The sequence below is a fragment of the Scatophagus argus genome, chromosome 8, assembly GCF_020382885.2.
Source record: "Scatophagus argus isolate fScaArg1 chromosome 8, fScaArg1.pri, whole genome shotgun sequence".
NCBI lineage: Eukaryota > Metazoa > Chordata > Actinopteri > Scatophagidae > Scatophagus > Scatophagus argus.
In genome coordinates, this window is record NC_058500.1 from 18543953 (window position 1) to 18561169 (window position 17217).

The 17217-nt window shown below is 39.9% G+C and overlaps 1 protein-coding gene across 1 annotated transcript in view; it reads left to right on the plus strand.

Annotated features, from left to right (window-relative positions):
• Positions 1-17217, plus strand: part of nphp4 (nephronophthisis 4) — a 148937-nt gene that overhangs the window by 20801 nt on the left and 110919 nt on the right. Inside the window, exons 6-7 of the mRNA XM_046397509.1 lie at positions 7365-7514; positions 11947-12083. Coding sequence (XP_046253465.1) covers positions 7365-7514; positions 11947-12083 — 287 coding nt within the window. The remainder of the gene's footprint in view (positions 1-7364; positions 7515-11946; positions 12084-17217) is intronic.

Sequence of the window (17217 nt, forward strand, 5' to 3'; positions counted from 1 at the left end):
TGGTGTAAAAATGATCTTGACAGCCCCCAGTTTGTCTGAGGCAGCCTCATACATATAGCTTGAGGGCACTCTTCTGTGAGGCTGTTTTGTGATCTGACAGTGTGAGAAACCTGGGATGTGGATTTTAACACCTGCTGAATGTCCATCCCTGGTCATAACAACTTCAAAGCATTTTGTTGATTTCGTGTTAATGAAAAAACTAATATTGGCTGTCACATTATAACGTGACATAACAGAGTTAGCATTTGTGTCTTCAGCACTGGTGAGTATTGTTCAGTCTCACTGCAGACTCTTCCATCTTTGAAATGGTTTATTTTTAATATTGTCCATATGTAATTTTTAGGGCTAGGTATCCTTGAAATTAAGTGACTGGCACCAGTTGCAGTACACTTAAGATACTATTGATAACGATCGAGTTTTCCGTGTGATATCTCAACCTGGTCAAACACACGACACGACTGTATGGGCTGTAGCTGCTGTGGTAGTGGCCCAATCACATGTCACATTAAATGGAAGAACTTTGGTGACTGTGAGCAAAGACCTGGTTACAGAAGGAATCAAATGCAGTGACTTTTTGACTGGAAAAGTTTTGATATATATTTTTTTTTAAATGGAAACCCTATACAGAAAAGTCAGTTTCAAGATTGGCATTAGTGCCAACTACTTTAGACACCCATGAGCTCAGGTATGGGGGGCTGTCCATTTATTGCCCATTTAGTGATTTGACCCAACTTCCCTGTCTGAATTGGAGGCCAATTGTCAAGTGCTGTCCTTGCACCATTTGTCCATAAAGCAAAATTTAACCTTGTCCTTTGCTAATGAAAACATCTTTTGCATTTTAGCATTTAGCCCCACTCTCGCCTCGTCTCTTTTTTCCTCTTTATGTGCTTCTTCTCTGCTCTACATTTTCTCTTTAACCAGCATTTTTTTTCACAGAGTGATCACTGCACTCCATGCACTGGTTGAGTGAGTGTTACGTTGACATGGTATGGGTGTGAGAGCAGTTTTGTGCGATGATAAAAAAAAAAAAACAAATTAAAAAAAAAACAGGCGAAATGGCTGATCATCTTCAGCACTGAGCTTTTCTAACTTGTTTTCATTTCGAATTACCCATTTCATTCTGTGGTTTTGTCCAACTGCAGAGCAGCCAGATAGTCAGGCAACCACAAAGCCCTTCTGGTGCTCTCGATGAAAAGTCCAACCTCGTCTTTAGCTATAAGGAAGGGAAATGCTTAAAAGATAAGGCTGGTTATGCACTTTTTAGAAGACAAAATCTAAAAGTTAACTGATCCTAGTAACAAGTATTGCCTTTCTAGCTAAATCTTGATTTCTCCTTTTCAGTTTTTTTCAAATGATTGCACTACGTGACATGTTCCTTCATTAGGAAGGATCAGGAAGATCAATTTTGGATCAGACTACAAGATTCCCAAAGAGTCTCAGCCCTACTGGTTAGGGAAGAGAGAAAGTATTGAGGGACGGATAAACACTTTATTGATAGAAAGAAATATATAGAATAATACCAGACTTATCCTTTAAAACGTATATGTGTGAGAGTAAAAGAGTAAACGATTCCATGTTTATGCAGAAATGTAATTTTAATGCATGCATTTATTGGGATTTTCCTGTCATACTCCATAGTTCTGTGATGATAATGCCAGTTTTGACAACAGACCTTTTGGGAATATGTAAGTGATTGGAGAGAAGTGCCGTTGCTGGGTTATGTGCATGTTTTTGTATATGTGTAGTGTGGTGTGTTGTAGGGGATGTAATGGGGTGGGCAGCGGGAACAGTGTATACTGTAGGTGGCTGCCAAACACTACATGTTTCTATGTTCTGCTGCCTAGCTAGGCACTGTGCCGTTGGCTGAGTAACACACACATACACTTCCCCCTCTGGGGTAAACTAATGAATGGGTGGAACTAGACAGAGAAAAATGAATGTATGAAGAGGTGGGGAAGGAAGAAAGCAAAAAGTGCTTGTAGTAGAAGACTGATTTGTGGAAATATAGGAATGCAAAGTGATGGGATGCATACATTCTCTTCACTCCAATTAGAATGATTGTCATGTTTTTTAAATGCACATCACCAAATTATATTATTTCTTGGAAAGATTTCAGGAAAAGAAAAAGAAAATTAAGAAATCCAAAGTGGTGCCTCTAAAAACAGGAAATACACAAGCTTTTTTCGGCTCTGAAAAGATGATTTTTGGATAAACATGCATTTCAATTTCAATAAAAAATAAAAGTAAGCTTGCATCTTAGGTTAAACATAGTCTTGACTATGAATGAGAAACTGGGCAAAAAGGTTTCAGATCAGTGGAGAAAACCTGAATGCAGAAATATAAATTGGAGACAAGTCAGTCTGAATTGAAACAGAAAAAGGAGCAGTGGAACTAGGGAAGAAAGAAATAGAGTGGTGGTGGCAGAGAAGTCAGAACTTCTCTATTTTCCAGAACTGGAGTCAGGGTCAAGAGGCAGGAAATGAAAAAACAGAGAAGATAGAGGGAAGGAAGTTGCCTCAGGGCTTTTGAAAGTCTTAAAGGATGGAAGGAAAAAAAGGAGGAGGAAACAAGCACGAAGGGAGGCAGTAAGCTCATTGGCTTGATCTAAGCTTCTCTTCTTGACCAACTGGGAGAAAAGAGGAAGGAGCAGAGGGAAGAAAAAAGTGGAATGAGAAGGATGGAGGGGTGCTGTGGGGCCCTCTTAGTGTGATTAGAGGACAAACAGATGGTACATTGTGTTCACATTAGCATTTCTTAATTTGAAGCAACACTACGATGCATCTGTTTATTGAGTGTGTGTCTGTGTGAGGGGGACAAAAAGGTAGAGCCATCATGTCAAATTCTGTCACTGATAAACCAAAAAGCTTCTCAGTGGCTGAGATAAGGAGGTTTGCTTGTGCCTTCAAAGGGGCTTTACCTGCGTATCTGACTTTAAAGCGTCCCACATGAGTGTTTGTTTTCACCACCCTCTCCAAGCTTTATTGTTGTTTGTTTGAACTTCAAATGTCCACCAAACATAATGAAGTTAAATAGTACTTTACCCTGTTGTGGCTCCTTCGCCTGGAATCTGTTCGACTTTTGGCTCATATTCAGCAAGGGCAAACTCCTCTTTACGGCTTTATCAACAATGCAGAAGGGCAAATGCTGCCTTTCACTTTCCCAACCCAGAGTTATCCTGCCAGTCCGGAATTGTTTGTGCTCACACACACTTTCTTTGGTGGGTGTAATTTAACCGTGAATGATGAACAATTATGGCCATAGTTTGTTTTGTTTTTTTTTTTTTTTTTTTTTTTAAAGAACATTGTTTCCTTTCTTCAGTCATTTAAGAATGGTTGCTTTCCTCAGATTTGTGAGACTCACTGTAGGCTATAGACTGACTTTTTTTTTTTTTTTTTGGAATCCTGTGGGTCATGGGAGAAAACATCAACTGGAGAGGGCAGGAATTATACTCACAAGAACTACATAAATATGAAATTCTAGTATGTGTAAATTATATTATCTTTATTCTGACCGTAATGCTAGTCATTTTGTTGTCTTTTTACTTGTATTTTATTTTCTCTAGTCTGCTCTGGTGGCTGGTCACTGGTTGCTTGCAGCCACCTGACAAAAGCAATACATGTAGGGATTGCGAGGGCTTCTTGTCCAACATCAGTGCCTGACCTCCCTATTGCTGTACTGCATGCACGGGCAAAAGTTCCCAAAGAAACAATCTTGTAGAAAGCCTTCCCAGAAGAGTGGAAGCTGTTATAGCTGCAAAGTTGTCTATGTACTTAGAATATGATGTCATTAAAGTCCCTGTTGGTGTAATGGCCAGGGGTCCCAATACTTTTGTCTACTTTTGTCTATATGTTGTTTAACAAATGTAAGAAATCCTTACTATCTATAAAAAATCTGAGAAAAATACATATCAAAATTTCCCAGGGCACAAGTTGATGTTTTCAAATTGCTTGTTATGTCTGACAACCATTCAAAATCCCCAAAAAATTACAATGATGTATCAAAGTAAAAGAGCAGACTCCATGCATGTTTGACAGTTTTTTTTCATAAATGATTAATTGACTAATCTTTACAGCCCAAATGAACAAGTATTGAATTGTGAAAAAGCCTCTGGTTTCCACCCAAAGAACTGGCCTCACTGTTTGAGTCACCACTTTGAATCCCATTACTCCTACCTAAGTTGGCGGCAAAACCTTCTCTCACAAAGCACCAGGCTGGTATTCATCTTTATTACTTTCTTCTTTCCCACTCATCCATCTCCCAAAACCACTGCCTATATTTGTCAGATGCTGAGCCATTTTTTTGGGTTATTTTCCCCCCACTTCCTGGGTTTCACATCTCTTGCCAAGTTGCTGCTCAACTGCCTCTGAAGTACCACACCACTGCTGTAAGGAAATTTTGGGGTAGTTTTCTAATCTATGCACAGCATCTGACTGAAACACAAGCTTGATGCATAATGAATAACAAGAAATAAATGATGAAAAAGTTGCCAGCACCTGGGCACCATCTGTGTCAAGAAAGTTCTACGTTTGATATTTCCCTCCTGTTCTCTCCTGTCACACCATCCTACTTTTTTTCCTGCATTTCATAGTAAGAAGCACCTTTTTCATGAAAGCTGATGTTGCCACACAAAACGTTTGTAGAACAGAGCCGAAGCCGTGCTGCAGCCTCAGAGATTTCCCAAAACCATTTTCCTTTTTTTGACTCAAGATGTAAGCACTTATTTTGTAGTAAGTTAGAGAGAGGTAGAGGGTCTGGCTGGGATGAGTCATGGACAGGGAAGGGAGGAAAGCGCAGTGGTATACTCAGTCATCTTTCTTTGTCAATCCGCTTTCATTCACTTTAAAGATAAAGGTGGTGGCTCTGCCCTGAAAATGGATGAAAGCCATTCACAGCAGAGATGGGCATTCCACCCATCCTCCCTGTGAACTCATCTGCTTTCCATAATTTTTTCTTTTATATGATGAAAATCCTTGTCTCTATCCTTCAAGTCCCTAAGACACAATTTGGACAAATACATTTAACATAAAATCTATTTTCTTTTCAGTCCAGCTATTTAGATGATCCATTGTTGCCCCATTTATTTTCTTGCAGATGTTTCACTTGTGCGCTTTTTAAAAATAAAACAGTAGCACTTCGGTACTGTGGTTTTCTGCCCTATATTAAAGGTGCATGGGATTCTATTTATGCTATATTGGGGATTTTCATGCATGAATTCTAGGATTTACATGGGCGAATGAAAAAATTAGAAATTAGGTCACATGGACACATGCGGCCATGGGTTTAATTTGGCCCTTACTGACTTGTATTTTCTAACAGTACAGGTTCTTTTATAGAATGAAAATTAAAAAGTGTATTTATGTATGCTAAAAATCATAATATTTTAAACATTTGGTCTTTCCATCAGTTCACTTTGTCAGTTGACAGTACAACTGTTATTTTATCAGGCAGATCATTACCAGACGGACCTCATTCAAACTCAGCAGAGCCAAAACCTCACTGTCTTGAAAAGGATGCCATTATTGCACATTTTTAATTAGCAAATAGTTAATTTCTGCTACATTAATGTTCAAATATAGAACTTTTAAGTGTGTCTCATCTTTACTCATTTCATATTTTTCCTAAAATGTATGGGAGTTTAGCTGTGGTGTGTGAAGGGAAGGCCTTGCGTGTAAGAAATTCTTGCCCCTCTTGCCCTTCAAACTAGCTTGTTTTCCATACAACTTGATGGCAGTAGCTCTTTTTGGTTAATGTGTCAGATTATCCTCTGTATCTCACAACTTTGGGATTTCCCACATCTGAACTTGTATGTAGTTTTAGGCAAAAAGATTAGAAATATATATTATGTATGCCTATATAGCTCAGTGGTACGGTGGTTAGCAGTGTGTCGCCTCATTGCATGAGAGTTTCAGGTTCGAGTCCGGGTCTGTGCCCTTCTTAGTGGAGTTTTCATGTTCTCCCTTTGATTTTATGGGTTTTGTCTGTGTATTCCCAAAAACATGCACATTAAGCTAATTGGTGACTCTACATTTCCCCTAGGTGTGAGTGTGTGTGATTGTCTGTCTTCGTGTGTCAGCCCTGCTATTGACAGGTCACCAGTCCAGGGCGTACCCTGCCTCTCTCCCGAAGTCAGCTGGGATAGACTCCAGCCCCCCCGGCAGACATGCATGGATAAAGCAGTATAGAAAATGGATGGATGAATTTATATATGTCTCTATATTGTAAATATATTTATATTTATTTCCTCAGCGTCCTGCTTTGTGATTTCTGTTGTTGCCATGGTCATAGGGCGAACTCTTATGGCAAGCTGAAAAACGTTCAAACCATTTTGTCTCCGCTGCTGTTGTTTTTAGAAACAATGGAGTTTATCTGTCTCTGGAGTTTATCACACTGGAACATTACAGTTCTTATGAAGGTAGTTTTTATTGCACAACTATTGTATCAGATTGTGTATTTTTGATATTTATGAGGTAGAAAAGGTTGTAAATGCATTCACTTTCATTTTTTATTTTGAATACCTCTTTCTGTACTGTCTGTACAGTATCCTACAGTATGTAAAGGATGTAAACTACATCATACTGTTATCACCATGCAACTTTGTTTACCATCATGATTATGACCCAGAGTGCATTCCAGCTCTCAGACATCACCATCACCATTTCACTACCTATAACGACTACAGATTTCTTACCTACAGATTGCTCACTGTCATCTTGTGGAAACAGCCGATGGGAGTGACTGGAGCTTCCTGTATTGATTGTCACTGATGCTGTTGAAGGTGCAATCATTAACCCTGTCAGGTTGACAGATCATGATGCTGTTCAGGCTTGAAGGAAGCCAACATACGCAGCACATCAAACGCCACTTTGCTCATCTTCCAAATGGTCTGTGCTTTGTGTTGATGGAAGGAATTGTGGGTCGTCACTTGTCATTGGATGACCTGCTTGAAAGATGACAATGTGTAGCTCATTGCTCATACCTTGCTCCTCATCTGCGCTGTAGTGCTCTTCTGGAAGAGTGCGTTTTCTAAGCTGAATGGTTGTCATTTCAGTTTAGTGCTGGAAAACGATGCTTGCAGTGTCATGGAACATTGCACCTAGGTCACCAACACCCAAATGGAATATTGAAAAATGGACGTGTCTGTGTGTTGGATGTCATGTTATCAGGTGACTCATTGCTTCTGTGGAAATATCAGAATCAGACGTACCAAGGAGATGGATGACATTTCTTTGGGTGTGTTGCAGATGATGGAGGGTTGGAATACCATGTCTAACTCATTTGTATTCAGAGTAGCAGTTTGCCTGTTTCTCATGAAATGTAGGTGAAACATTAAAACATTTCCTCCCAAATTTGTTATGTTTTTGCAGACAGCAGTTTCCTGAAGAGTATTGATGGAGCACGTCTGGACTGTGTGATAGCAAACCACCTTGCTTTGGCTTCCATGATGCACCTCCTTCCAGAGAATGTCCTTGTATCTGGAGATGAGAACATTCCTGGAGTTGCAGCTTCTCCAACAGGTAACCTTCACATCACTGAGAAAGTGCGAGGTCAAAGAATACAATAACATATGACCTTTTAAGGTCTCTGACACAGTTACTTTAGTTGAAGGCCTTAGTTGACAAGATCAGAAGACGGTTACGGTTGCTCGATAAAATCATTACAAATTCAAATTGTTTGCCTTCTGGCGTCGGTGGCCTCGGTGTTTCCTTTGAGATTATTTTAAACCCCTTTTAGTTTTTATGATTTAAGTCAGAATTGTTGACATTGTGTGACCGGAAGAAGAAATTACAGAAAACTGGCAAGCTTAAATGGCCTTTAGAAATGGTGAACAAATATTAAAACAGAGCGTTGTGCCTTCATTAAAAACTATTTTGTAACCCTTGTGTTTCATTGTGGAGCCAGAAGACTCTATGAAATCTTTATATTCAGAAATACAGTAAATATTTTCAGTTTTCAGGTTAAATCACCAATTTCATATTTTTGCAGGATTAGTTGCTTTTCTTTTTGACATTACTCTAAACAGATTACCTGTTGTTCAGTGTGCTGTGCTTTGTATTCACTCATTTGGTCAATATGTGCTCTTTTCAGACAAGACAGAAAAATCTTTGTCCGTGGAAACAGTTATACTGTGTCTAAGGCTTGTATCAACTGGCAATTGGATCGTACGTGGACATTTAAGGGGGCGATTGACAAATATTTTTTGTTAAACTGATTTTAGCTCACTTGCTTTTAGAACTAAGATGTTCTAAAAATAAAATAAAGGATCTGTGGCCTACTTTGCATTTAGAGATGTTTCTGGTGGAACAATATGTCTGCCTGCTGAGGCTTATTAATCAGCGCAAGTGAACTTTAGATCCTCAATTACAAACCAGTTTGTGATGTCTTTTCTGTGGATCTGATACCTGGCATCTCCCTTCTCCACATGCCTACTCACCAAAACTTTGCTCTTCACTTTGTGATTTGGATTTTGATATTGCAGGGTTTTTTTTTTGTTTTGCATCTTACAGATTTCCTCTTCTTTTAATCAAATCTGCAGCTGTCTACACCAGACTCTGGGCCTCTCCGTGTAGGCTTGTGTTTTTACTACAGTATGCCTCATTCAGCTATGTTGATCTGTGTCTTGTGCCATGGCCTTAAGTGTTTATTTACACTTCAAATCTATTTTTTAAGACTATACATGAATAAACATCAAACCGATGGCCAATAAAAATGCACTGAATAAATATGTATTTATTTACATTTTGCAACCTCGGCATAGCAGAGCGTGCTGCTCTCTGGACGGTTTGGTGAAAGCTGGAGCTCTAGCTTTGGCCCACTTTCCCCATCATGCTGTAAATACAGTTCTTTTATACATCACAGCACAGATCCTCTTGATGCACGTTTAGTCCCTATTCAGCTCAACATACACTTAAATTGAACACGCCAGTACAGGTGTAACCTCACATAACATATTTCAGTAACAGCTCACTTGTCTTTGTCCAGCTGTCAAAATCACATACAGGACATTCATCATGGTGCTTAAACAGAGCTTTTTTTGGAAATTGACTTCCATCAGAAGTTTAAATGTCTGCACTGCTTAGAAAGTAAGTTTCTAAGGAGGAATGTAATGAAGTTTGACAGTGCAGAGCTATAATCATTGGGAGTCAGTGGGAGGTATGGTAGCCGGCTAATCCTCTTCATGTTCTGGGGCTGTGAGCAGCAGAGACCTAAGCTGCCTTTTAAGACCACAGTCACCAGTTTGATATTCATGCCACATTCAGAACAGCCCAGCTCTGTGCTCCAGAGACAAGGGCTGCAATAAAACGCTTGATGGCTACATTACACTTGAAGAGATTACAATCGCACCGACTATTTGCTCTTTGTTGTGTCTGAAAGGGGTGATTGTGGACTTCACAGACTCTCCCGTGTCATCCATTGGCTGATATGCTTTCTTCAATCGATTCTGATTCAATTTAAGCCAAGTATCCAGATGGAAACAGTTTTTGTGAGATTGTTTGACACAAGCACTGCTATCTCACCCTGTGGTATAAATATTCCAGTGATTGTCATTAGGCAGCTTACCACAAATCAATGGAGCAGTCATCTAAATGGAGCTGCTGTCTCTCAGAAATGTTCTAATCAAACATATTCATAATCAAAGAGTGGGGGTGACCGTGTAAATGTTTGCTGCCAGTAAATAGTGGATGACATTTAATCTAGAGTTACATATATAATATATAATACATATATAAATACAGTTAATTTAGAATTTTTAATGACCACCAAATGTGTAACTGTATTTAAGCTTTAACATGGCTGGAACATGTGTAGCATAGGCAGTCTGGGGGAAAGATGGAGGGATCCTTGAGAAATAGTTTGATGTCCTCAGAGGGGTGGGAGCGTCAGAGGTCGTTTTTTTGAATAGCATATGAACGGTGCACATAAAACCAAAAATGAAATGTTAAGTATCAGAATAAATAACAATTTACTTTCTAAATGCTCTACAGTCCAGTTTATAGAGGTTTTATGCTGGTAAAATAGAGGATAAGTTGTACTGCCGTAAAATGGGCATTTGGGCTCATGTCAGATGTTAAGGTGCTCCTGTTCAGAGGTACAAAATATGGGTGCAGGAGGTGGGAATTCAAACAAATAATACCTGCACCTGGTTTTTCACCTCAGACTGACCACTATTTTCAAACACTGCATTGCATTTTCAGAGACACACTCTATCTGAAAAACCAGTAAAATCTGCAGCACTGTTTTATCAGGCACACAAACTGAAACGAAAAAGAGAAACACATACTATGTTTCTGCCAACATGGGTCTGTCAATAGAAAGAAAACCAACGACGTAAGTATCATCAGAGTTGTTTCCTTTTTTTGGACAAGTCGACCTGATGTGATGTGATGTACAGACTAGATAATGTTTAGAAGTTTTATTCATGTTATGTTTAGTCGAATTTGTGGCCTTCCTTCCTCATGCCCTTCAGGAAGTGTCAATATCAGGAAACCAAGTGAAACGCACTGTTACCTTAAGTAAAATTGTTAGAAACACTTTGCAATAATGTAAACACCACAACACAAAACATTTTAAAGTCATAAAGTTTTACCAGAAGCCTTTCAAGCACTGATCTTTTTGTTGAGTTGATGACATCAGGTTGTTCAATATTACCTCACCTATAGGTCTGTATGTGTGTCCACAGAGTTAAGCCCAGCCCTATCTTTGTGCATTGAGTTTGCCTTTGATAATGATCAGTAATGGTGCTGTGATTTCCATTTACCCTCATCCAGAAAGAGAGAGGAAGAGAGAGAGAGCACCCAGGAAAAATCCTGCTCTACACCTGATGATTTTTTTTTTATGTATGTGGTGTATTATGCAGATATAAACATTGAAAGTGCAGTTATGTGCTAGTATGATTTCGATTTGACAGCCAACAAACATTTTCAGGTCTGTTTTAGCTGGGAACATCAAGTGTGACGTGAAAAACAAAACAAAAAAAAAATAGACAAGACCTTGAGTCTCTAAATGAGGTGCTGCTGGAGCTGCTGCTGAGGCATGCTGCACACATGGACTGTGTGGCTGCTCAAACCTGTTAACATGGTCGTTGATATGATATGTGTCTAGCCATGCTAGTGTCTCTGTGAGATTACAGTGGTCATTGTAAACAAAACTGTAGTAAATGCGCCAAATATGGAAAATAGTAAGCAGACAAGTCCACTTTGAGGTTGTAGTAGTCAGAGTGACATGTGAACAGAATTCACAAGCAGCACACATGAATCTGTATGAAAAAAAAGAAAGAAAAAAGAGCAGAAAAAAGTTCTGTCCACTGTGCCAGTCTCTGCTCCCATATGCCATCTGTTGTTGCTGTGTTGATGATTAAATGTCTGACAGTCTGTTTTATTCTGCCAGTACACAAGCAGAGTCCCTAGCTTAGTGTTAACTAAGGAGGAGCAGGCCACAGTGAAGAGAGAAAAAAAATCAGGTGATATCCTAGCACAGACAGTTAGCCTTTTGATCTCTCAGCGCTGATTGACACTACTCATAAAGTGACATGGAGACGTTTGACTCACTTTCAAAGATATCCACACACATAAGTGGAATCAGTGTGGCTGTAACACAAATCATGCATTTTCCACTTGACCTCTCTCTCTCAGGTTCCTGGAACTTCTGGTATGGCATGATAAATTATCTGAAGACGATGGGGAATGTCAGGGAACTTTGCAAATGTGTCACAAATATGAATGTACTGATATATACTTCACAACTCGTTTCACATATTTATTTCGCTAGATGGTGATTTTCAGTTGTTTATCCTACACAGCAGTCCCAACACACCAGACTTCCTGAGCTGAACCCAAACTAGAAGGAGAGAAATTCCATTTTAGACCAGAAAGTGCTGTGAATATAACATAATCATGCAAATGCCAAGGCATGGTTGATATGATGATGTTGTGATGGTACTGTCACCAGGAGATTCTCTGCTGAGGCCTCAGCTGCTCAAGATACTGCCCTTCACCCTGAACAGACTGACCATCTCCCTCCAGCCGTCCCTGGAGAAGTTTGAGAGCCAGCTGCTGCAGCTGATCAATGCTGACTGCCATAACACAGTAAGGCCAGGCTTTTGTAACACAAACACACAACGCACACGCATCCTTGATGGTCCGTGAACACAACACAACACATTAGGGGCAGTAACAGAGCTTGCCATGAGAGGTATGCCATCAATTCCAATCATCTTTTGATCCATTCTGTCATTTTGGCATTTTGTATTGCTTTCATATCTAAAACATGCTTGTTCTGTTGTGAATAATTAACTACAGATACAGAGTATAGAGAATTACTGAAGTATACATATTCATACAGCAACTACTGTGTGTCTCTCTTCTTCACGTTTGCACAATGAAAAATTATGTGCTTCCAAGGGAAAAACAAATAAGGTTATATGTACACAATCCTGGTAGCAGGAGTTAAACTTTACTACTCTCCACAAATTAAAGATGACCATGATAGCCTTGACACACCTCTGCGAAGATTATTTTCTCCAGCCTGCTTTTCTTTATCTCACTTTCCTTTTCTTCAGTGTGCAAGCACAAGCCCATTTACAGCTGCCAGTGCCATTTAAGGCACATCACCTCCCAAACTAAATGGAGCTTATCTGTTCTCTTCCCTTTTTCTTGACTACGGAAACCCAGATGGTTAACCGTATTTGACAGGTGCAGCTATGGACTACCAATTATTTGTACAGTGGTTAAGCATGGGCCCTATCTGTTCACTTCAGGCTAAGTGAGATGTGTCTTTTGGATGGATGAGAATTGATATGACAGAGCTGTCACTCCCTATCTCTTTCCTGCTGCTTTTTGATACTGCTGAGCCACCAAACTCAAACGCAGGGATCCTGAGAGTGTTTAGAGCTTCTTAAGTGGAGCAAATGGTAGGCACTAGCTCCTCTACCTTGTAAATTTATACTAAGCGTTTTTAAGACGGAATAAAAACCTAAACATTTGTTTTATGGAACTGCAGGTGACTTTGAGCTTAGGTGCTTATTTAGATGGATGAATGAACAATCTGCTTAGAAAAGCCTAGGCCATAAAAAGGTGGTTTAAGCTTTCTGTAGAGATACTCTAGAACCAAGCGTGTGAAAGTATTAATGGTAATGGATTTGAGGTTTTGCGATAAGATTGCCGTAGTTTATTTTGAGAACGCTGTAGACTTTTATAACTGAAAGAATTGGTTACAATTGCAAACGTTTAATTACACTGAAAAGTACATTTGTGAATTTTAGAATTCACACCACTCTTTTTTAACTGAGCAAAATGACCTCTGAAGAGACACACATATAACGCTTCATCATTTGACAGGCATATTGATGAAAAGCCATAATTTGACACACTTTGGGCTACCTTACAGAATTTGATAAGTTGTTCAAAATACAAAATAACTGATCATGTAAGGCCAGGCATCATGCCAGTCTACATGTTTTCATGCATATTCATATTGATTCATCCATCCATTTTCTATACCGCTTATCCATCAGGGTCACAGGGGAGCTGGAGCCTATCCCAGCTGACTACGGGCGAGAGGCAGGGTACACCCTGGACTGGTCGCCAGTCAATCACAGGGCCAACACACAAAGACAAACAACCACACACTCACACCTAGGGGCAATGTAGAGTAGCCAATTGACCTAATGTGCATGTTTTTGGTATTGTGGGAGGAAGCTGGAATACCCAGAGAAAGCCCACACAGGCACAGGGAGAACATGCAAACTCCACATAGAAGGGCCCAGACCGGGATTCGAACCTGAAACCCTCTTGCTATGAGTCAACAGTGCTAACCACTGCACCACCGTGCCGCCCGACAAGGAAGATATAAAAGGAAAAGCTGGAGGAGAAGGACAAATTAAGGATGCAGGAAGGTCCTTCAGCAGAACTGACTGGACCAATAGTGTCATTAAACCTTGAAATCATCTAATTCACACAGCACAATGCCTGAGTAGATACAAGACATTAATTTTGCATCAAAAATTAATTTTTGAGATATAATTGCGAAATTTACTACACTTGTCATTGTGCACTGTACAGGTTTGGATGCTTCAGGACAGTCTGAAGTAGCAAGTTTGGTGTCTGTTGAGCAAAGTATGTGGGAGGAGACAGGTTTAATTAGTTTTAGAGATTGTGTCAGCCCTCCTGCTCTGGCAGAGCCTGTCATGTGTCTTGTGGGTGGAGTAAATGACGGCAAGTGGGAGCACCTGGCCAGTCTCCCAGAGGTAAATGAGATCTGGTTGTTGCAGTCCATCACTCTCTCTTCTCATCCAGCCTTTGGCCTGGTCAAGCTCTTAGGTTTTGCACCTTACAACACCCTCCACTCTCAAACTTCTACACATCCATTTGCTGATACATGGATTATACTGATTTCCACACCTCATGCCTTTAAATCATGTGTTTGCATTATTGTCTGTTAGTTCATAGAATTGTAGACCTTTTCTGTTAAAACCGTGTATCTCCCCTTTCTTGTCATGGCTTCTGAGCAGGGTCGTGACAAGATTTTGAGAATAAACGGAGTGATGAAGCGCCATCTCAAAGAATCAGAACATCCCTACTCACTGCTGACATTTCCATGAAAGGTTTTGCCTGTTTAGTAGGATGCTGTAGTGCCACCCTCAGGACTCTTAGCTCACAGTGCTGCTTGGGGAAGCTTGCCATGGGACTTGACCTGTGTGTAAAGTTTTGTTTGTTTTTGAAGAAGAAGAAGAAGAATCTCAAAAGACACTTTAAAAAGGAGAGCAAAATGAGAGTGTTTGGGTCAGTGGTTGGTGTAGGTTATTTTCTTTTTTCTATTTCTACCGCTTTTCATGGTAGGGCGCTGTTCTTTCATGGGTCTCATCAAGCATCTTTAAATGTAGTTAAGCAGGATGCTTTTTGAAGAATCAGCCCCCTATGACTTAATGCCACTCTGCACCAATGAGTTCAAGCTTTAAGCAGCCATATAAAGTTCTCTGGAAAGTTTCAGTTCAGAATGAATCCTTTAATTAATAAATGGACACACAAGAAGAATTTAAAATTTACTAGACGGATTGGCATTAAATCATTTGCAGTTCCAAAGGTGCAAACCCCTACCAGCACAACTGTCAGGACAATGATTCTCAAATCCTTGAGGGCCAGGTAGAGGGAACAAGCACTTTTTGTAATTTGACCAGGCTTTGCTTAGCACTGTTCTATCGTTTAAGGTTCACTATATTGTCAAAATATAGACTCAGTGTACATAAAAGCATCAATAAAGACTTCTGAACAGCTCAGTGATGAATCCATGCGATACTTCACTGTGGTCCTCAAAGGAAGACTTGTCTCCTTTAAGCCTTTGGTGAATTCTTAAAGAAAACAGTTGACACCATCAATGTAGCCATCCATCTGGTTCACAGTCTTAAGGAAGACCAGTATTCATTTGCCCTACTGGCATGTTGGAATGTAACAAAACTCAGATGACATTGGTGTCATCCTCCAACTCTTACTGTAGGAACCCAAGGCTTTCCCAGTCTAGGTATGCAGGTTAATTTAGGTCATGGGTTTGTGGCAATAGGTGACGTTCATAGGTGTATACTGACTGGTAAAGCTAACAGTCCGTTTCTATTGGTATCTACATGTATAATATTCAGATTTTCTTGACATTCGCTTGGGAAAATAAGCAGTGGGAATGGATTGTGACAGTACATGTGTCTAATTAAACAGTGGAAGGAAGGCGATTACTTTGTCTTCCTTTTAGACTATGAGGTAAGTGACATGTTAGCATGAGTAATTCTGTGATTTTGGAGTTCACAAGTTTTTTACTCTCCTTTGTGATATGTTCTTTTAAGGTGCTCAGAACCAGCCTAAGTTGCGTAGATTAGTTATTTATTTCAGACATTTATAACTTTGGTGGTATGACGACATTCCCATGTCTGTGAGAGGTGTTAATACATGCAGTAGTCAGCTTGATTGCAGCTTTTAATTAAAGTGTGCTTGTGTGTGTGAGAGAGATAGACAGAAAAGAAAAGTGTGTGTGATCTGTGTGACCTTTAAAAGTGTGACTCCAGCTGGAATGTCATCAAGCTGTCTCTAAAGTGACGCTGACACCTCACGCGCCAACTCAGTTTCACCATTGTGAGCGTGAATGTGCGTCTGTTTCGTCTGCGTGTCTGTGCTTAAATTGGTATCAAGGCAGAAATGGAGTGACAAAGATGAAGAGGAAATGGAGTACTGGATGAATGTATAGTGCGGCATGAGACAAATCCTTTATGCTGGCTACTAGTCTGACATACATACATCTTCACATAATCTTCCCATAAGTATTGCTATTTTTAGCCCAACAAACTGTGACAGTCTGGCTTTTCTTTACAGTCCTTTCCCATTTATTATACAGCCAGTGCCCTGTTTGATGTGCTGTTCATGTGAACTACTGTAGCTACTTTCCATACCTTTCATGGTACCCTTTAATGAGCGCAAAGCTAATTTGAACTGTACTCTTGAACCTCTACAGAAACACTCTGACCTCCTCCAGTTAAAAAAACCTTAATACTATTCATCTTTAGGGTTGCTTGAACATGTGTGTCTTCCCCCTGTTTGAATGAAGTCAGAGGCTCCATTACCTCATATGACACAGCAACCGTACACCTACATCTTCAATAAAATTTATCAGTCTTGATGAAAGGGCCTGAGATCTTGTCAGAAATTATGTAGCGTCTTGGCTTGTGATCAAAAGACTTGAGAGATCAGAAGACGATGAAGAGGAGAAGGAGCAGGCGAAGACCAATGCCACGCCGCAGGCAGAGCAAAACGCTGTAGGCTGATTTAATGAATGGAGAAAGACTCCAGAAGTTTTCATTTGTCCTAAAAGAGAAAAACTCGCTCAAAGTGGGACTGCCCCTGTGGACGTGGTACTGTTTTTTTTTAAAAAAAAGACAAAGCAGGTTAAACATCTCTGAAATAGAAGGCGTCTCGCACATTGTCCTCTAAGGATATTGAGTTTGGCTGCACCTCTGAATGTGCAAGCTGAGTGCCTTCTCCTTATCATAATTAGGCTTGTAACCACCTCAGCCGATGCAAAGCAAAAAAAAAAAAAGGATTTAATGCACTCTGCTCCTGTCAAATATTCATGAAATGCAGGTCTTCGTCATGATTGAGCATCCGATGATTAGAAGAAATAGACTGCAACTTGTTATAGAACCTGTAAGTCAGACAGGACAGAAAATGCACAGCAGTTGAATGA